The sequence below is a fragment of the Prinia subflava genome, chromosome 7 (genome assembly GCF_021018805.1).
Source record: "Prinia subflava isolate CZ2003 ecotype Zambia chromosome 7, Cam_Psub_1.2, whole genome shotgun sequence".
Lineage (NCBI taxonomy): Eukaryota > Metazoa > Chordata > Aves > Passeriformes > Cisticolidae > Prinia > Prinia subflava.
Window position 1 is genome coordinate 28,378,904 of NC_086253.1, and position 21,951 is coordinate 28,400,854.

A 21,951-nucleotide genomic window follows, 5' to 3' on the forward strand; every position below is an offset into this window, starting at 1 on the left:
TGGAAACTTAAATTTTCTTGGGTTTCCTTTTCTTTTTTTCGCCTGCTTGGTTTTTATTCCTTTTTATTTTCTTTTTTTTTCTTCCCTCACCTTTGGAGAAAAGTCACAAATAACCTTTGAAGGAATAATTAGCAATTGCTGTAACCATATGGTAAAAACCTTTATCTGATTGACTGCAATAGATTATCTAAGGGTAAAGGTTTCAGACAGACCAGGGAAAGAACTATCTCCAGATGAGAGATGATAAGGGATGAGCACAAAAGAGATGCTAGAAAGTAAAGGAATAAATGAATGGGAATGCAAGAGGCAACATAATTAGCCAGTCTTACATGCTTGTCACTACATAATTTCAAATGTTCCAAATGGAGCCTGCTATTCTGCAGACAAACTCATAATTAAGTACAGGGTTGCAATACACAGGCAAAAGAGGTCTGAATTAAGGTTTCATGGGCAGCCTTCTGGCTTTCTTAACATTTGGTCACTTAATTTAGTGACTTAAGTCCTTTTTAATATAAAAAAAATAGATTTTAATGAGGTCTTTTAATTGTTTAAGGAGGAGGGGTTGCTACAGATGGAAGTTTATTATGTAATTGTAGATGCATACTACTCCAAAGGAAAAGGTATTCTATTTTCATTCTGCCTAAATTTGTATGATGAGACCATAATGAGACCTTAATAAATGTGGGGTTTGGGCTAACCTTAAAAAACCTTAATAAAAAGGAATTTTTTATTTTTTTCCTAAAGTGTATTAAGCTACATGACTTAATATTTTAAGTCTACATCTATTTTAAATGCAATAGAAGCAGGAAGTCTGGAGAGAATCTATAGGATTGATAGATAATTGTAGTTTTAAGAAATACCCAGGAAAGATTAGGTGGTAAGGGAAAAGGCTGTGTGAATTCCCCACAGTAGAGTTTTATGAGTCTTCATCAGAATCTCTTTCTCAGAAGGTTGAATTTGAGGCAGTTATTTCAAACTGAAGAGCTTTTAAACTAAGTGAATATTTATGTCAACAAATAACATAAGGTGGTATTCACACTTGAGGAATTTTACCTGAAGGAATAATGAGGCATATATGGCATCATCTTCCAAAAAAAGGTATCCGAAAGAGTCTGAATGGCAGACCCTAACTTGTTTGTGCCGATTTACCTGACACTACATTACAGAATTAAATTAGCAGAATGTACATGGAAGTATGGCATAACAGAGACAAGTCAACCCAATGCCTGCAAAGGACATTAGTGTCTTAGAAATTAGTCAAAGCTCTTTGAAGGTGTTAAGAAGGTTAGTTATTATCTAGCTGTTGAATTCCTTCATAATGGAGACCAAGAGTTTCATCATTACTCCATGGCTTTGGTACATTTAATAGAATATTAGGTTTATGTGTTATCAGTATGCTTATTCTCATCTCATTCTTACACTCTTCCCCTGAATCTTTTCATTCAGGTGGGATTGTCAAAAGAAATGGAATGCATGTTCTTGAGTAATTTTGTCAGTCTTGAAAACCCCATCAATACACAGTCATGTTCCTCATAATCCTGTCTTCAGGTACCTTAAAAATGGTTTGAGCAGAAGACTACCCGTAACAGTAAATAGTTCACTACATTCAGTACTTTGTGCAATGTCGTGCAGAGCTCCCTGCTTGTCATACTGGCTGGTATTGTTTCATTGATTCTTCTTTATCTGTAATCTCTTATACATAATTTATAGGTTCTTGGGACAGGACTATCTCTTTAGCTCATGTTTATAGTGCTAATTGTATCGGGGTCCTGGTGCATGGCTGGGGTTTTGTGCACTTGTCTAATAAACACCTGTAAGTATATGAAAGTACAGAAACAATCTGCCATTTTTAGACTGCTTTAATAGGAATCGGTGCGGGAGTAGGGGAAAAAATTATTCACTCTCAAGAGTCACGGGATGGGAAGACTTGCAGACAGGACCCAGTCACAAAGGTTAGCTTTGCGCTTAACCTTTAAATGAGCAAGGGCTAATCTTCCTTGGCCGCTTTTGCCATCAGCAGGCAGCACGGCTCCCATCAACCTCGGTTTAGAGGAGCTCGGGAGCCCTGCTGCTCCCCCCAGGAGCCCCCCACTTCCTTGGCTGAGCATCCCACCGCCACCACCGTCTCCATCAGCACCACCCTCCTCGCAGAAGACGCCCAAGGGACGCGGCAAGACCGCAAAGAGAAGAGTTAACAGGGAATTGATAACCCGGCCCCTTTTTTGTCTTACCCCGCCTCCTCCCGCTTGCGGGGAAGTGAGGGATCCGGACGCGCTGCGCGGGGGTGGCCCCGGCGGAGAGGCGCGGGGAGGGCTCCCCTCCGCGCCGCTCCGCCGGGGGCCCCGCGGCTCGGCCCGGCCCGGCACGGCTCGGCACGGCTCGGCACGGCTCGGCACGGCTCAGCCCGGCCCGGCGGCCGAGCGCCGCCCCCGCCGCGGGGATGGAGCCGCCGCCGCCCCGCGGGAGCAGGTGAGCACGGCGCGGGGGGATGCGGAGGGCAGCCCGCTCCGCCCCGGGCTGGCCTCGGGGGCAGGAATAAACCTAGCGGGGGGGAAAGCGCAAAAAACCCCACCCCAGCCTCACATCAGAAAAAAAAAAAAAAAAAAAAAAAAAAAAAAAAAAAAAAAGCGTCGCGGTACGTTTTTGCAGATTGAGACGATCGTCTTAAAAACGCTGCCCGCAGAGCCGGGAGTCGCCCCTGTGGCGCTGACCCAGCCCGGGAGGGAAGGATCTGGAGATTACTCTAACTATTTTTCCACACGTGCTGTGTCCCCCCATCCCCCGGTCCCCCCGTCACATTTTAGTTGAGCGGAGCCGCGGGTTGCAGAGCTGAGAGCTGGCGTGGATGCTGGAGCTGGGTTTGGGGTAGCAGCTGGGGAGGGGAGTTTTTACCAAACGGGGGGAATTTACCACAGCAATAGTAAGTTTCTCCGTGGTCGCCTGATTAGTTAAAAATTAAGTATGCGCCGTGCATTGGCAGACAGTCCTAAGCAATGACCTGGAGCAATCCTAAGCCATATTAGTTCATAATTATGTTCTTCTTTTCCTAGAGATTTCTAAATACTGAGGTATTGCCTCCACATAGAGCTCTCAGCATTGCAGAACGTTCGCTGCTTAATGAATGTTTGTAAAGGGATTTTCATTCCCACTGAGCATCAGTGGGAGCAGCCAGAGCTCAGGGAGTCAGCTCACCCGTGCCTTTTCTTTTGCAAAGAATTTCTGGCAGATTTCTGCAGCCCTGCTGTGTTGACGTAGTGCACAGGATGACATTCCTTGCTGATACAGCTGCTCAGGTGAAGCGTGCCGCCGGAGTTTATGATTTTGTGCATGAAACTCGAGAAAGAGATAAGAAAAACCTTCAGCAGGCTCTCCATGAGCAACAGAACTGGTCCTTTCAGGTCTTTTTCGAGCCCCTTAATGGACCCCAGAGGGTTGGCTTCGTTTTAGTAATTTGTTTTCAGTCTAGTACATAAATGTATTTATTTCAGCAATATATGCTATTTATAGACCATGTCTGTGAGCAGAGTTTGAAATCAGCCCTACATCAAGGCATAAACACTTCCCATGCAAACTCTCAGACCTGCAGGTATTCTGCCGTCCATTCTGGATGAATCAGAATATGGGACAGTAGAAACAGTGCAAGGCTCAATCTTGAGAAATACTATTTGCAAATTTCTGCCTTTAGTTATTATTCATAGGCTACCTGAGGTCAGTAAGATGATTGACAGCATGAAGTTAAGCAGATGTCCATGTCTTTGCAGTACCAGGATCTACGTAGGTTTATAGGTAGTAATAGTGACAGAATACTCCTGTGTGACAGAAAGCATGGCTTGAGGGCCACATGTCTCTCAAATTTATGAAGATTAAGAGATTGAAAAACTATTTCAGACTTCTATATGTTTATGAAATAATTTTTACATGAAAAGATGAAGAGTAAAGACACTGGTACTTCAAAAATTATGTATGTACCCTCATAAATGGACATAGAAATATCAACTGAATGACTGAGAGAAAAAGAGTCTAACTGTTGAAAAATAAGATAAATGCTTGGGTCATAGCCAGGCTTTATGTAACTGACTTAAACTCATGTGACACAGAATTCTGTTTTTCCTCAGAAAAGTTCAAGCGGAACACAGTTGGACAAAAGACACTGTATAACTTGATTTGTGTTTTGCTGTTGAAAAATATTCCATTTTGAAGAAAACTTGACATTCATACTGACGTGTAATAATTTCAGAGAAGTTAATTACTTACAGCCCAAATTTCTTCTAAGCTAGTATTTCTTCTCATTCTCCAGATATTGATGTTTGTAGGTATCAACTTTTTCTCCCTGTCATACAAAAATTTCCTGATTTTAAGAAAAAAAATTACACCTAAAAAAGGCCATGGGATTCAAATATTTTCCAAATAGAGAATTTTAGTAGTGTTTATATGAAATTTCAGCTCCCCCAGGGAGCCTTTCCTTTCCATGCTGATGAGGAAAAATGGTGTTTTTCGGAGGCCTTTCTCGTCGTTAAAATAGAAAGCTTAGAAATAGCAAGTTATGGAAAGAGGTATCGCTCATACTGTAATGCACTTAAAATGAAATAATCTTTGAGTGAAGGTCTGGTGATTTATGAAAACGAAGGATCTTTTCTAGGGATTTTGACTGCAGGACCACCAGGCCTTCACACTGCTCACTCCACGGTTACCACTGGAAGAAGCTGTCGGTGGCAGACACTTCACGAAACCATGAAAGGTTACACCTCAACCTTTTAGTAACAACATCCTGCAGTTTTTCTGTGCCTAGGTCTAAATCTGAGCCCTGATAGGATTACTGGTGTGTCTTCAGGAGCCTTTGTCAGCTGCATAAGCACCCAGTTACTATTAGAGAGAGCTGATGACATTTTTGTGTCAAAGACATATGAGACATCTTTCCTTTTTTGAGAAAGTAAATAGAAATATGTGACTTCCTATAACTAAAACTCACAAAAAAAAGGGGGGGTATCAGTCATGATTTTTTAGTTTTGTAAGATAAAAAAAGTCATACTGGCTTTGCTTTCATTCAAGGGGTCGTCTACTGAGGTGATTTAGTACCTAGTACTGTCTACCACAAGATCTGTTCTTTTAAAACTGTATTTGGCGAGTATGCTGAACACTGAATACATTTGTATATGAATATTTTAAGATAGGAAATTATGTGTTCACTTGTAATAAACATGATAATCAAGAGTAGTTTATAAAATGTATCAAGAGAAACCACTTAGTAGTTCTGTAATTACTGTAATTGATTCTACAACATTTTATATCTCATCTTGAGATCAAAGGTAACCAGTGGCAGCCTCTATTTGAAATCCTACTTGATAATGTGCTACTTATCTCTCTGAGATTTTAGTAGAAGATATGTTTTCAAGTAATTGAGTGTCTTAAATCAGTTTGTAAATCATCTTAAATGGGGAGGTTTTGTGTATTACACCAAGTATCATGTAAATACCAACAGTGATGAGCTCTATGACTGGAAAAAAAGGAGTATTGTACTACATAAATTAAAACTAATCCAACTGAAAATAATACTCTAAATGCAAACCCAGAGTGTGAGAAAACAAAAGAAATTTAAAAAACTGTAATTCCCGAACTGTTAAATGACATTCAGGAATTGAATATTCCTGTGAATATCCCTTGGCTTGAAGAATCAAGAGATCTGGAGAGGATACTTAGAATGACAGCAGTACTTGTAAAAGACCACCTTGACTGATTCATCAGGGAAGATGAAAAGTACTAAATATTTCATGCTTGTTAACTGCTGGAAAATGAGGAGACATGATAATTGTATACAAATGTTTGAGACATACAGTGACCAAGGAGAAAAAATAGCTGTATTGAAAGTTTATGGGTAGAATGACATGGCCGGGGGCTTTGAGATACTGATGCAGGGCAAAGTATTTTCTTACAGGTTCTTAACTGACTCAGATTTTTAAGACCCCAGTGGTGGAGGCTCTGTGTCCTACCCAGTCCACAGTCATTTCCAGTGCTTTTCTGTTGATCTTCTTTTATTTAAAGCACCCTATCTGTATCTTCCTTGTTGTAGCTTAAGCTACTGTCTTTTGTCTATCCTTCAGTTTTGGTAAACAGGTATTTCCCTCCACTTTGCAACAGCCCTTCTTGTTATGAGATGGTCTTCTCTCATTCTGGACCAACAACTGAAATAAATTTCTTTCCCCAGGATTTATGTGATTTCTGATCTCCCAGATATATATGATATCTCATAATTGTTCTCTCCTATTTTGTTCTTGGATGAAGTTGAACATAATACTCAACCTGCTATGCCAGCAGTGCTGAATGTAGGAGAAGGAAATTTTTATGTAATTTGCAGGTATCTGCCCTATTTCTGTGTGCTGATCCTGATTTTTTTCTTGTCTCATTTATTCTTATCTTTTCAGTATATTGCTAAAACCACCATAACAACATAGCATGTATGGTGTTAAATCTGTGAAATGCTACACAGCCCAGATCCACTTCTGCAGAGCTGCTGCCATTCATCCCATCCTGCCTCCTTCAATCTTTGTGCAATTGGTTATTCTTATTGAAAACTAATGCTTTGCTTTTGTCTTTTTTGATCTGTTTAAAAGTTTGATTTCTGATACCATTATCCAGTTCATTTGAACCCTGATGATTTGGTCTGTCTGCAAGTATCATACAAAGAAATTATTGAGGAGTGTCCAAAGCATATTTCTGGACAGATTTGCTCAAGATATCCTTCCAGTGTGACAGTGAATTTTGATAACTACACTTCAAATACCCTCTTCAAAATGGTACCAACTGTACCGTTCTACTGTAATTTCTAAAATCTAGAACAACTGTCCCTATTTTTTTTACTAGAACAGGATGAGACCAGGGATTGTACATGCTGCCTACACTTTCTCAAAACTAATTTCTTGTGGCTCTGAGACTGTCTAGTCCGAGACCAGTGCAATCAGTTCCCTATGTACTGTTTATTAGACTAGTTATTTAGAAAACCCTGAAATTAAAAGCCCCAACCTATTCTCTCCCCAAGTTCTTATTCCTTTGTCACTGATGTATTGACACCTGGTGACAATTAGTATGAATAGTGAAGAAGAACTGTTTGCTCTTCTCAGCACTACTTACTATTAGACTTTCCTTCCTGCTTAGTAGGGCAAATTTCTCCTAGTCCTCACTTCTCCTCTGATGCCTGTACAGAGTGTTTCTGTGCAGAATCTGAAGACCCACATCAGTGCATATCCAGCATCACGGGATTTTGACTGTGTGGGACTTCAGTAGGAAGGGACTCTATGCTGGGAGGAGATTTGTGAGTTTTGATGTGATTGTAAAGATGAACAGACTCATAAAGGGACTGTGAAGCTTCTGCATGAGCATGTTTCTCCTCTCAGGGTTTTTTTAATGGCCATGGGTCCATGTTTGTGCATTTTCATTTAGCAGAATGTTACTTATCTACGGAATGGAGTTTATGTACTTAGTGAAAATAAATCTGTTTACAGTGCAACGTTTCAGGTTGTCATGGGTTGGCACTGGCTAGATATTAATGCACTCATGAATATGTTTTTTTTCTCTAACAGCTACTGTGGGATGTGATTAGGAACAGAGCAGAGCAGGCTTAAATCTTGAAAACAAAAAAAACTACTAAAACTTTATTACATTACATAAGAACAGGGACAGAAATACTCTTAAACACACACAGAGACAGAAATAAAAACTTCTTAGAACATTTCTTTTCTCAGTTTCTACCTCTTTACACATCACTCTTTACAGACTAACCTTTGGGTTTTAGATTAAACAATCACCACTTAAAAACAAACTAATCTTCAATTCAGCAAGGGAGAGAGGAGTCTCTCTGGCACTACAGACTGTTCTCTAGAACACACAGGTCTACTCTTTATGTGTTCTTATGTCACTTGTGGCACCGCCCGGAGAAGTCTGCTAGGGTGACTCTCTCTTTTTTCCTATGTCTAGCGCTCTCACCGCTGTCTCATAGGCCAAAACTACATACAGGGCTTTTTAAGGATGCTGCATGCCGAGCTCTCTTCTTTTTTACCCAGGGGCTGGGGTTTTAGGAGCAGGTCTGCCCTGAGGGTAGAGGGCGCTACTTTACTCTCTCCCTTTTTTTTTTGCTTGCTCTACTCTTCAAGTGCCAGTTACTGTAGCAAAAGCAAGGCAGCTGCATCTACTCAAAATGTAGTTTATGTTCAAAGGAGACTTAAGTTCAGTCTATGGCTGACATTATGCAAGAGAAGTCTAGCTCAGAAGGCTACTCCTCTCATTTTTCTATTGAGTTCTTTCTAATCATGCTTTATCATCTCAGTCTCAGGCTGCTTCCTTCTCTCTGAAACTACTAGTCATGAGAATCAATGTCTAAGAAAAGTTTCTTTCTGCTACACAAGAGTTAACAGTTTTTTTCTCAGCAGAGTGCTGCAGGCTCAAGCACTCCCAGGCTCCGCAAACCCCCACGTAGCTAGGCACCTTCTCCCAGAGTTTAGGGGGAAGAGGGAGTGAGCACACACAGAAGGCACTTCTACAGTTTTCTACCTCTCTATCTTAGACGGAGCAGCTCAGTTCCAGTCTAGTCTACTCTCTTCTCTCCCTTGGGGCTCTAGCTTACCTGAGCCCAACTACGTGTTTTCCCCTCCCCTACCCAGCCTCGTGGCTGGGCAGGGGAAAGAAGCCAGAGACGTCTCTCTGCTGAAACTAAGATCTAAAAAGAGGCCGAACCCCCTTGGGGTCCTGCTTTTAACTCTTTGTGTCCTCAGAGGCATGTCTAAACTTCTGAGTGACTAATCTAAGTGCCAGCAGAAAAGCTAATTACTGATTAGACTGCCCACATCCTCCTAGAAAAATTCACCTCCCCCGCAACCACGACACAGGTACATAGACTATGACCCTAAATGCAAAGCAGCAAGGGGAATATTAAATGATTAACTGATCCAAGAACGTGCAGTGAATAGTGCTAGGTTTTGTCTGAACTGGAAAATAAAGCTAACAAAATGAATGTGACAGTGAGTTGCTGTCATTTTGAGTTACTAGAGCTTGAACTATAAGCTTATTTTGTCCAAGAGCAGTCACAGTCCTTTTAATGTTTTGCTGGGACAGAGTTCTATGTATCTTAGTAAGAAAAAATACAAGGATACTGACTTCATTTCAATCAATGGAATTACTTTTAAATGCTCATTTCACAGTCAGTGTTTCAGCTTGTCAAACGTGTCCCAGCTCTTTATTTTGAGTTTCAGAATTGCCCAAATTTTTTACTGGAGAAAGGGTTTTGAATCAGGATTTCAGCTCAAAAAGGTTTTAGTAATGCTGCAGGGAGCTCTCCTTGCTCTGATTTCAGGCTGTGCATTTTCATGGGATTATGATGGTTCATGCATGGTTGAAATTAATTACTGGAGCTGTTAGCCTTATGTAAGCAAATCATCTCCTATTGTATCTCATGCTAAACTTTCACTGCAGTTAGTTTAACTGTTCATGACAGCATTCCTATTATTTTGGTTCATTATCATTTGTTTGCTAATACAGCTGCTTAGCTTAGTGATTGATATGTGGAAGCCATTCTCTTGTCCATGTTATTGAAATGAGAAATCGCCATCAGTCAGAATGGAAGTTGCTTCTATGGTTTATAAATTCAATCCAAGGGCGAGCAAAGTTCTGATAAGGAAATCTTAGGTTTGTTTCTGAGAAGGGCTGCAATGATGTTTTACTGTGAATTGGATTTTTGTCTTTGCATGAGAAAAAACGCTGTGGGTTATAGTCCGCTAGGGCTGTAAACTTAGTTTGCCATGGGTACCTGTATTTGAATGAAAAGACTGATAAGTTTTGGAAGTAAACTGGAAACATTTCTCACTGAATAGGTGATTCTCCCTTTTCTAGAGATGAAGGGAGGAATACAAATTGGACTGCCCCATCTTTTACTTAGGTTTTAGTAACAGCTACAAGTGGACGTGTTATTGCTGGAGAGCAGGGTATTGAGGATGTAGACCTAGCCTTTCTGGTTTATCCTGTTCCATTTAAGCAATTAATTAGGTTATTGCATCCATAACTGGAGTTGCATGTGTAATCGATTTATGTTGCTGTGGCAACAAAGAGAGACACAACTGTGCTGAATTTCCTAGATCTCTGAAGCAGTTCTTCTTACCCAAAATGATATTGAGAATTCCCATCAGCATGTGAAAAAGAGTGTGTCTAAGAGGGGCTCTCATTATTAGGCTGAAATCTTGCACTGAATTGAGTGAATTCATGCTGCTCATCAAAGAGTTAGAGAAAATAGGCAGTTGCAAGAGAGAAGACAAGAAAGGCCTGTGGTGCAAATTAATCAAGAGCAATTGATTTCAAGACGAATAGGAGCAATGCAGGAAAATTACAGGGTGGTTCCAAGTGGCCATTGGCAAAAGCTTTGTGACGTATACCAGGTATTGTGTTGGGCCTGGATATAAAAGCAAGGAGGAGCTGAACGTGAGCCAGTTTAGACTTCACAGTATTATACAGTATTATATCAAATTAAATAGTCATGCTGACATAGCACAAGCTAAAGGGGATGGAGGAAGTTGTAATAAACAAAAAGAAGATGGAAGATTAAAATCGTAGGTGACTGGGAGGAGATAACTTGAGGTAGGTGAAGAGGTCTGAAAGTGATTCAGAACTGCAGGTAAGTGTGAAAAGCTTTTGGTAGCTGTGGTAGAGGCAGTGTTTTTGGACTGAACACTTCCTCCTGTCCTTCAGTTTCAGAACATCCCAGGCATCTGGGAGCCAGCAAGTATTTTATCCCCTTGAGGATGGGGTATTTAATACCATTAGTCAACCTTTTAAATTAAATGCTTTCAAAACCAACAAAAATTCAAACATGCTCCCTCTCCCCAAAAAAACCAACCAAAAAACCCAAGCGATTTTTTAAAAATACTGGAAATGAGGGTTATTCCTTTTGGTTGTTTTCATTTCAAGGTCACACTGAAATGTGTTTCTTACTTCAGCAGTGATAAAAAATATCCAAGCAACATGACTGTTATTAAAGCAGTATCCTTGAAAAGTTAATTATCTAAAAGGTTGCAGAATGTTAATGGAAAGGGAAGAAATTAGATTACCTTAGAGTCAGAGAACTCTTAGTGAGATATATAGCTATGAAAATGTATATTGTGTTTGTACAATTCCTTTTACTTTCTTGGAAGCTGTAACTTTTTAGGGTTTGGGTTTGTTTTTGGTTTTTTTTGCTTGGTTGGTTTGGTTTTTTAACAGAGGGAAAAGATCAGTGTAGGAAAAAGTCAATGGACTACAACCTGTTTACTTTCAAACAATTTGTTCATGTATCACAGTTGTATGTGATGGACTGGTGATCCATTTCCCTGCAAATTCAGCAGAATTGAAAATACAATTTTCATCCAGTTTCCTCATTTAATAGATCAGGTGCAACAAGGGCCTGTTGTAGCCCCATGAACAAATCACCAGGAGGATGCCCAGGAAGCACTAAAAGGGAAGAGAATCCTGCTTTTCAGTTTTTATCCAAGCTGCTTGTTTGAAGGAGGTGGACATTTGTTGAGCTGCATTCACATTTCAGGGACTTGGCAATGACTGAGCAGCTCAGTGCCAATTTACTGCACACTCCCATCTCTGTTCCAAGCCTCTGCATGAGCCCTCGAACAGGAGCATAAACACAAGAGAAGAGGAATTGAGCATGGAGAAAGTGTCTGTAATTACACCTCCTGCTTCTCTTCTCTTCTCTTTGCTGGTCTTACCAGACAGCTTCTTGGTAGCTTAAATGAGAACTGGAGCAGATGCTGAAGCAGTGGGATTTCTGGGCAGATTTTCACTACCTACTTTGCAAAACAGACTTTCCAATTATCCAGGAAGTTAAACCCAGAAGTTGGATGAAGTGAACATTTTCTACAATTTATGTCCAACAGAGGCACTGACTGTTACTTTCAAAGCAAAGAAGTTGCAATGATTGTTTTTGTTTAGAAAGAGAAATAGGGGCATTGAATTTGGCTTGTAAAGTTAAATTGGTCTAAGTTTCTGTGGTTTTTTTGGTGACAGTATATTTGTGTGAAAGTGGTATAGCTGCAGGTCTGGGCAGACTCCACAGGTTCCTTGAGTTTTGTAAATACTGAAATGAAGATGTTAATTGCTGGGACATTTCCTGCTGTGCTGCAAAGTAAAACCTGATAGTATTATGGATCTTGACTGGCAAGTCAGATTGGCAGGTTTGATTTCATCATGTGCCTTAATTATTTGCCAAATATAAACAATCAATGGGAATGGAAATTGTTACAAAATGATGCATGAAATAATTTGTCTTTTATTATACTACCATTATGCTATTATAACCAAATTATTTTATTGACAATATTTATTAATAATATCTAAAAATAACAACCTCTAATGCTGTGTTGTAATACATGGAAGTCTCCAGCATGTCCATGTAGCTGAAGACTCAGTACCAGTTCCAGTGAATGATAAAGGAAGAACCTAATGGTCTTGGATTGAATAGGAAACTAAGCCAGATCTCAGTCTGCGTTGGAATTCAATGTAGACATTTTAGGAAAACTGAGAAACAAAAAGGCAGCATTTGGAATTCAGTATGAATGGTTGAAAACATTCTGCTTTTTCAGTTTTAGGAGCTGCAAAGATTGAACAAAGAGCTTCAAGTGGAAAGATAAAAGAAAGCACTTGGATACACTGAGCCACATAGTAACTAAACATGAAATATAAATTGGAGCTAGGAGCTTATCAGGCAACAAAATAAAAGAAATGATTGTTAGTCTTTGGAATTGCTGCTTATAAATAGAGGACTCCTAGGCAGTTGAACAACCAAACAGAGTATGTTTTGAAGCAGAGAAAAAATACAGCTGGAGACATGAAACACCTAATTTATTTTATTTAAGGGTCAAATAAAAACAATGGATTGGGCTTTTGACTCTAAGGAATCCTTACCTGAAATTACTTCAACTAACCCATTCTTTGTGACAACATAGCTTGAAATGGATTCTGAGAAACGTTCTGATTGAGTAGCTTCTGGCACCTGTAATATAATTTCAAGTCTATGTTGCTTCTCTTGTTCAGTCTGTTATAGCTTTTCACTCTTCAGTGAAACTGAAAATGTGCCTATTAGCAATGTACTATACTGTTTTGAATTTAATTTTTATGTATATGTGTATATTTACCTAGTAAAAGGTGAGCTAATGCAGGATTAAAGAAAATTGTGGATCGTAGAAAAAAGATAAAGTAAGGATTGTGAAAATATTGAACACAAATGTTTTGAAGAGAGATATTCATAGATACTACAGTCAGAATAGATTGTGAAAATTGTTAACAGTTTGTCCCTACCTCTTACACAGTACCAGTGAAATGGATTGAGCCTTACATACGGTTCTGTAAACATTCACACACTTGAAGTACCTTGGTTTTTTTGGTCACTGGGGTTAACTCCCATTTTTTAAATTTAGAAGACTGTATTTGTAGGAGAGGTGTGGGACAGATTGTGTGTGTAGAACAGCTGCGGTGACAGCTCACATTATTATACAAACATTTAAAATAATAATTAAAATGTTTTTTCTCACAGATATCATAATTTCTCGTATATTCTCATCTTTTTTTCATACTAGTGTATTTCAATACTAAAAGTGACAGGAAGAAGAAATTTTTATTATGGTTCCTAAGTGTATATTATTTGAAAATCAAGGAAAGTAAATTAAAGTCTTTGCTTCTGACCTTTTCAAATGGTCAAAGGACTCACTTTTATAATTTATCTTTATAATACATTGCTTAGTCTGTTGGATGTTTGGAAACAGGCTTTAATCTCTGTTGAGTTCTTAGACAATTGATTAAGTTTTGTTTTAATAATGGGAAGAAATATTTCCCAAATAAACAGGCAGTTTAAAATTAATTTGAAGAATGCCTTAACACTTTGAAATGTAATCTCATCAGCCTTCATCAGTTACTCAAACCTGACCTGGTTGGTCCTTGGAGGAGAGGACATGTTAAGGAAGATGTAAGATTCTGTATGAAGGGATTCAGTGTCTGCATCCGCTTGGTGCTCTACATGAGCTTAGGGGTAATAGCTAAAGTCTAAGATAGCACTTCTCAAATCATTAAAGTAAAATACTGTGCTAAGATGTGGAGATAGTGCAGTGGAAGTAGGGAAATCGAGGTTTTGTTGCTGAAAAACTTTAGCAAACTAATCACTTCTAGAGGGCTGATAAACCACTAGTCACTTATGCATGATTTAGGGCCTTAGAGACCAGGCTCTATTTCAAGTAATGTACCAGTACTTTGCCTATTCACATTAGCAACAACAGGAAAGTTCATTCTTAAAATCCTGTTCACAACTGGTTGGACTGATGATCGTAAAGGTCTTTCCAAGCTAAATGAGTCTATGATTCTATAGCCATTCTGCACTTTCACTGAATACAGGCTCTCTTTTGCACCAGATAAGTTTTTACTATACTGGTGAACTTGGGAATGTGCCTATTATTGCATAGGCATGTGCAGTTACATAATGCTTCACGGGGAAGGTTATACGTTTACATTTTTTCTTTCAGGAAATAAAATCAGATCATTTGAGTAAAGACTATTGTATATATATGGCTGCTAGATGGATGTAATATTTTTATGAATATAAGCATACAAGGTCCTGAATTATGCATGGCTATAAAATGTGAAGTCCATGCTGCAGCAGTTAGTGTTTTGTTATACATTATCTGCCTTATGTTTTCAGGATGGAACATGAGGCTGCCCAGCTAGAAAAGCAGCATGTGCACAGTGTGTATGAAAATACAGCTGCCTACTTTAGTGATCTGCAGACCAAAGCGTGGCCTCGTGTTCGGAACTTTCTGCTGGAACAAAAGCCTGGCAGTCTCGTTGTTGATATAGGTAAGCCATTCTTTGAGGTGGCAGGACAGCTTGTTTATAAGCTTTGTTGGTTTACCTGTTACTCACATTTAGCCTTCAGATAACTGTTTTTTTCTCTTGTTTAAATTTGTTTTAAAATTGTTTTTAAGCCTTCATGCTAGATGCCATATACCACTTCTTTTAATTCTTTGGCAGTATATCGTGTAGACAGTAAATAAATTTTTTCCCTTGTTTTTGTTGAGCTCAGTCTTAGTCCATCCTACTGTCTTAATGGTCTGTCATTCCCCTGGAGCCCTTTTGAAAAAATACATTAATAGCCCAATTATTTAATATTTCAGTTTCTTTAGATCACTTGGTTTATGTAATACCAGTCTGCAATTTATTTGTTTTCATTTGTCCTAAAGCTCCTCCTAGCAAGGCTTTTTAATAAGAGAAATCTTCTGATGTGATTGCTATTAAAAATATTTTACTAGATCCAAGAATCTCCCTATGATCCTAAATATGGACACCAAAACCTTGTTTTCCTGCTATGGCATTGTCTTCCCTACATGTAGTATTTATACCTGGATTTTCTCTTGCTCCTACAGTTTTCCAGGGGTTTCCAGGTGCTGGCATGTTTCCTTTGCTTGCATTATGACTGCAGTCCTATACAGCACGTCATTTCAAAACAAAGGCTCATTTACAACATTGTGTTTTCTGTACTGTTTAACAAAACACTTTTACACAGCAAGGTTTAACAGATGTGCTCAATAAATTATGCGTCTACTTTATCCTATAAGAGAAAAATATTTGAATATGCTGTAAGCTGTATTCAGAAGACAATATGTAGTTTTCTTGATGCTGTTGAGCACTGCACCCCAAATACTTGATTGATGTTATTTTGAACATGTAGCTATTTTTATATATCTGCACCATTGTCACTAATAATCTCAGGAAATAACCTGTGGCATACACTCACTCAACTGAGAGTTAGATTGATACTTCTCAGCCAAAATTGTTGCCACCTCAATAGAATTCATTTCTATCTGATGTTCTTTGAGGCTTTATCAGCAGTGACTGCTGAAAGCTTAAGGTCAGCCTGTTGCAGTCTCAACTGGAGAGATCAATCCTTATACTTGCCAATAAGAATACTCCCATTAAGGCTCACAAGGTATCTTCTTTTATGAGGTTTAATAAGATCTACAGGAATCTGACTACTGTGCTTACTTTTGGCACATATTTAAGGCGGAGTTGCACTGAAGTGGCACTTGTAGCCACTTAGAGGCACTAGAGTTTTCAGAATGAGAATTTTAATTGGTAATTTTCTTTTCAGTTTAATACTGCCGTTTGTTATAACATTGTTTTGTCTATTTGCCTCACTATTTTTCATTGATCAAAACACATGAAAACAGCTTGGCCATTGTTAGCTTCATAAAAGTACTCACCTTCCTGATGACTCATTTAAAAGTGAATCTCTGGCAAATGTAGATTTTTAGAATACTGGGATTATTGACACTGTTTAGCTTCATTCCAGAGAGGACCCTACACTTCCAAAAACTCACAGTAATTAAAAAGCCTGGATTAAACAACTGAATCTTTGGAATTAATGATGGTTGAATAAATATATTCCTCAGCAAACACAATAATAAATAACAATTTGTCGTGGTTGCGGGGGAGGTGAATTTTTTCCAGGGGGATGTGGGCAGTCCAATCAATAATCAGCTTTTCTGCTGGCACCTGGATTGGTCACTCGGAGGTTTGGACACGCCTCTGAGGACACAAAGAGTTAAAAGCAGGAGTCTAGGGAGTTCGGCCTCCTTTGGGTTCCGGTTTCAGCAGTGGAAACATCTCCTCTCCCCTGCTCAGCTCTGGGCTGAGTGGGGGAGGGGGAAGCCACGTGGCCAGGCTCAGGACAACCACGCGGTGGAACTAAAGTAAGCTGGGGCTCTGGGGGGAGAAGAGAATGGACAGGACTGGAACTGAGCTGCCCCGTCCAGGATGGAAGGGTGGAAAACTGTGGAAGTGCCTTCTGTGTGTGCTCACCCCCCTCCCCCCCCCGGGAGAAGGTGCCCAGCCACGTGAGATTTGCCTAGCCTGGGAGTGCCTGAGCCTGCAGCCCTGCCGAAAGCTAGAAACTGTTAACCCTTGCTTGGCAGAAAGAAACTTTTCTTAGACATTGATTCTCATGACTGGTGATTTTGGAAAAAAGAAAAGGAAGCGGCCTGGGACCGAGGTGATAAAGCATGATTGGAAGGAACCCGATGGAAGAATGAGAGGAGTAGCCTTTAGAGCTGGACTTCTCTTGCATAATGTCAGCCATGGACTGAACTTAAGTCTCTTTTGAACATAAACTGCATTTTTGGGTAGATGCAGCTGCCCTTGCTTTTGCTACAGTGACTGGCACTTGAAGAGTTGGAGCGAGCAGAGAAAAGAGGGGGAGGGTGAGGTGGCGCCCTCTGCCCTCAGGGCAGACCTGCTCCTGGAACCCTGGCCCCTGGGTAAAAAGGGGAGAGCTCGGCATGCAGCATCCTTAAAAAGCCCTGTATGTAGTTTTGGCCTATGAGACAGCAGTGAGAGCGCTGGACATAGGAAAAAGAGAGAGTCACCCTGGCAGACTTCTCCGGGCAGTGCCACGGGTGACATGAGAACACATAAGGAGTAGACCTGTGTGTTCTGGAGAACAGTCTGTAGTGCCAGAGAGACTCCTCTCTCCCTTGCTGAATTGAAGATTAGTTTGTTTTTGAGTGGTGATTGTTTGATCTAAAACCCAAAGGTTGGTCTGTGAAGAGTGATGGGTGAGGAGGTAGAAACTAGGAGAAGAAATGTTCTAAGAAGTTTTTATTTCTGTCTCTGTGTGTGTTTAAGAGTATTTCTGTCCCTGTTCTTATGTAATTAATAAAGTTTTGGTGGGGTTTTTTTTGTTTTCAAGATTTAAGCCTGTTCTGCTCTGTTCCTGATCACATCCCACAGGAGTTGTTAGAGAAAAAACATATATTCATGAGTGCATTAACATCTGGCCAGTGCCAACCCATGACACAATTTATACAAAATTTTAAAATTTGTAGTTTTCTAACATGCAGAGCTTCATGTATTATTGCATATATTCCTTGAACTGCATTAGCAATATCAGCATTTTCCATTTCTCTCAAGTGTTATTTCAAAGAACAGTGCTTGCTTTTAGCTGAGGAATATTCTCTTTTTCACCACTGAAGTGTTGTTCTGTTCTGCAGTAGTTCCTGTGCTGTCTCTCTAGATAATGGTGCACATTAACATCACCAAGAGCAGCAGCGCCGCAAGAAGCAGTGATGTTTCTAAAGATAACTCCAAGCCCTTAAATTGAATTACCAATACTGAGATGATTCTCTTTGCCAAGCTGCTACCCCGTTGCTTGGCTGTCAGCTTTCAGAAATTATTCCTCACTAGTGACCCAGAGCTGCAGTGAACAGCTCCCAGTATAATTTTGAAAAGTGCTTGTTATGCATAAGGCATTGAGGGATCCTTTGAAAGATGTCAATTTAGTACAGCACAGTCCTTGAGAAGACAGAATTTTAGGTGGAAGACATTCTGGAACAGTTCATTACATTTACATGGATTATAATGCATTGGTGCAAAGACAAAAAGAGGATGTGCCTGCAATATAAAAGAAGGAACTTTTATGATTTATGGTTATTTTCGAGTCTGTATCTAAAGTAAAAGTTTTCCACTCTGACTTGTGTCAGTGGCATTTATGGTTTAGGACTTCTTGGAGAGAAATGGGATGCACTGGAGAAGTACTGCATGGGGTTAAGCAGAGGGAAGAGATCTGTTGTAGATCACTGAAAAGACAGAAAACTGGAAGGAACTGTTCAGGAAGTCCCCTGAACAGAAAGTAGGTGGAAGCTGGAAGGCTTTTGGGGAAAGGGGCCTTAATGCTCATCCTTTTCTTACCCTCTCCTGGGCACCCATTTATGCTCATTGTTGGTAATGGGATACCAGGCTACATAAAGACTCAGCATGAAGCACCATGGTTGGGTTTTTATTCTTGAAGATTTACAGTAGTGCCTATGGAGGACCATTCTTTTCTCCTCCCACCTGCACTTACCCTTGTTCCCCACAGAAATACAGATAACCTGCTATTATACAGGGCTTTGTAATGAGTATTTTTGTTGGTGATGTTTGTACTGTTACAATCCTAGTAGTGTGAACATAAAATTTCAGCAGTCCAAATGAGCTCAGCAGCAGTTAGGCTGGTCAGCACAAACCCTCATTGTGTTTTCCAGGAAAATTTAGGATTAGGAAAGCCCTTATATTATTTTCACTGCTTTGGGAGGGAGAGAAAATGTTTGGAATATATGACTTCTGACCTAGTATCCTTTTCTTTAGGTTGTGGAACTGGAAAGTATCTCAGTGTCAACAATCAAGTGTATAATCTGGGCTGTGATTACTGTGAAGGACTGGTAGAAATTGCAAGGAAGAAAGGTGATGAAGTTCTGGTGTGTGACAACCTTAACCTTCCCTTTAGGGATCAGTGCTTCAATGCAGTCATTTCAATTGGAGGTAAGACAACATACCTGCATTCTGGCCCCAGCAAATGAGAATTTCTGAGTGTTCTTTTCTTTCCATGTGGATTTGTTGCAGTTAATTGTTTTGAAACAGTTCCTTAGGATCACAGGAGATACAACTGAAAGGAATGTAGTCAACATGAAAAAACAAAACTCCCGTTACTCAAGAGGTACCAAGGAAATATGCATATCACTTGTTTGTTTATATATGGTAGGGAAAAGATTTCCTTCCAGCATGCATTTTAAACAAGTGAAAACTAATCTAAACCTGGCTGCTCAAAGCTTAAACAGATTAGATGCTCAAGACAAACTCTTGGTTTCTCCATATGACCTGTTTTGATCAGCAAATGCATTGAAATGAAAACTTTATAGCAGAACTTGGAACTCACGTTAGCTATTATGTGTTAGATTTATTTAAATTCATATTTCTCTTACTCATAAGAACTCAGAGTCATACAAGTGCTTGTTGTCTGAAATGACCAGAGCATCTCAGCATCTTAACTCTTCTGACCTCTCTTTGAAAATAGTACTCACAATTTGAGAAGTACAATTTGCAAAGTGTAGATAAAAAGTAGTTAGAGTACCCAGTTACAGTCTGCATTTTTAGCTCTAGTCTTGATTGAGCTTCTTTCAGGGTTTGTTAATGCATCAGCAAAATTACAAAGCATGATTATTATTCTTGATAGCAATCAACAAACTACTTGAAATGTGATGGAAATTTATTTTCCAATGTATCTTTCACATAAGCAGGTGGAAGGAAAGGGTGACTAATACACAAGCAGTAATTAGGTTACTTTGCTTTCATGTTGGCTAGTTAACCAGTGAGCCCTACCCACATTTTAGGTCTTATAGCATAATTTCACTGCTTATCAGATGAGCTGACTCTGAAGAATAGCATACCTATCCAGTGTTTATATCAATTATAAGCCTGACAAGTTTAAAAGTTCACATGCTGTTTCAGTACATTTGACACTAATGGATTTTAATCCCTCTTGAATAGAGACATGGTATGCCTGTGTCCATCTAATTCTAAATAAAGTGGTTTTCATCCTATTACAGAGAAAAACAAGTATTTATGTACTTAGTCAAGTACTGTTCTTGTATTTGTTGGTATAAGCATGTTTATAGGATTGATTTTTCTGCAGAAACACCAGAGTGATTCTAACCAGAAGGCATATTTAACTCTTTAAACAGTTTGCACAGATTCTGTTGGTTGATTACAATTTCTTTCTGGTAAACTAAGCTTGTATGTGTATGCTGTCTCTGTCAGTTTTGATGAAATTTTGCAGGAGGTTCTGTGGTTATTTATGGCCTAACTCCAGTATAAGAAAATATCAGTTCCCTTCTCCCTAGCCTGAGCAAAAAAAATTGATTTTTAAATTTTTTTTTCAAAGTTTGATAAAAGTTTCTTTGGTGTCAGGAGTACCTGGAAACAAACACTGACTACATAGATGGGGAACTCTTCTCAGAAATGTCTATTTTGTATTCTCAGCAGCTTGTGAGAGCCTCCTTAATATTAACTGCCAAGAATGCTTTTCTTGTGATAATAAAGCTCTGTTTTTTTCCCCTTGGTAATTTAATCATTGTTTTGAATAAAGACAGGGCTATTTGGATGCACTTTTCATAAGTGCAGTGTTGAACTAACACTGTTTCTACAACTAGAATTGGCGGCTGTCAAGCAGCACATATAATCAAATTTTTCTGAATTCATAGAGAAATGTCTTCAGCTAAGAACATACTCTGTTGTCTGCTGTTCTGTGGGTAGATTAAATGTTTTTCATGTAGAAGTGACTGGCTCCAAGTCTATTTGAAACAAATGATGGAATCAGTCCTCTTTACATCACTAAATCAAATCTAGTACTGATGACATGAATAACATGGCCAATGTGTCCAAGCTCAGTACAAGTTAATGCCTCTGGGAGTTTAGAGAGAAAATAGTTCTCTTAGTTATTCTTTAACTGTTAAAATTGGCTTATTTGTACTCCAGGTGAATAGGAAGATAGAAATAATGTAAAAGTCTTGAAATGTAGTGTCATTTCACATTGGAGTGAAATTTGAAAATGTGGAAATTGTCCTGGAAAGAAAATCCAGATATAGCGATCAAAAATTTTATTTTAAATTTGACTTTATTTTTTTCCAGCATAACATAATGTAAAAAAAAAAAAGCTGAGGCACACAATGTAGACATTCTTTTTTACAAAAATTAAATTTGACAAAATTTAAACAATGGCAAATATTTGTCTAACTTTTCTCACTACATCTTTTACAAGTGTGCTGATATAGAAGTTCAAAGTATCTTTTTACTGATGCTACATTTTGCTATATTTGTTACATGGTGAAAACATTTTCCATTTTCAGTAAGATAAGTCTGAAAATTGTGCCAAAAACTGAAGTCAACTTGATACTACCTAATTCACCTAAAGGCCAGGAATTTAAGTGAAAGCATCCCATGTTATAATGTGTGATGGATTATGCAGAGAAACAGAAACCTCCAGCTTATATGCCTGACTTTTCTTGAATCCCTGTTTTGGGGTGAGGTTAATTTCCTTCTTCCAGATCTTACTGTTTTTATCCATTGAACATAATC

General features: G+C 39.1%; 1 protein-coding gene across 12 annotated transcripts in view; it reads left to right on the plus strand.

The window, feature by feature from the left end:
* TRMT9B (tRNA methyltransferase 9B (putative)) overlaps positions 1 to 21,951 on the plus strand; it is a 133,708-nt gene that overhangs the window by 106,479 nt on the left and 5,278 nt on the right. For 10 of the 12 annotated variants that reach the window (XM_063401995.1, XM_063401994.1, XM_063401986.1 and 7 more), the window contains 2 exons: positions 14,711 to 14,865; positions 19,186 to 19,359. In XM_063401995.1, the coding sequence (XP_063258065.1) occupies positions 14,712 to 14,865; positions 19,186 to 19,359 (328 nt within the window). In that variant the 5' untranslated portion in view covers position 14,711. Of the gene's footprint in view, positions 1 to 1,333; positions 2,470 to 10,493; positions 10,615 to 14,710; positions 14,866 to 19,185; positions 19,360 to 21,951 lie in introns of those variants that run through there. The other 2 variants (XM_063401984.1, XM_063401996.1) reach the window with 2 other exon arrangements.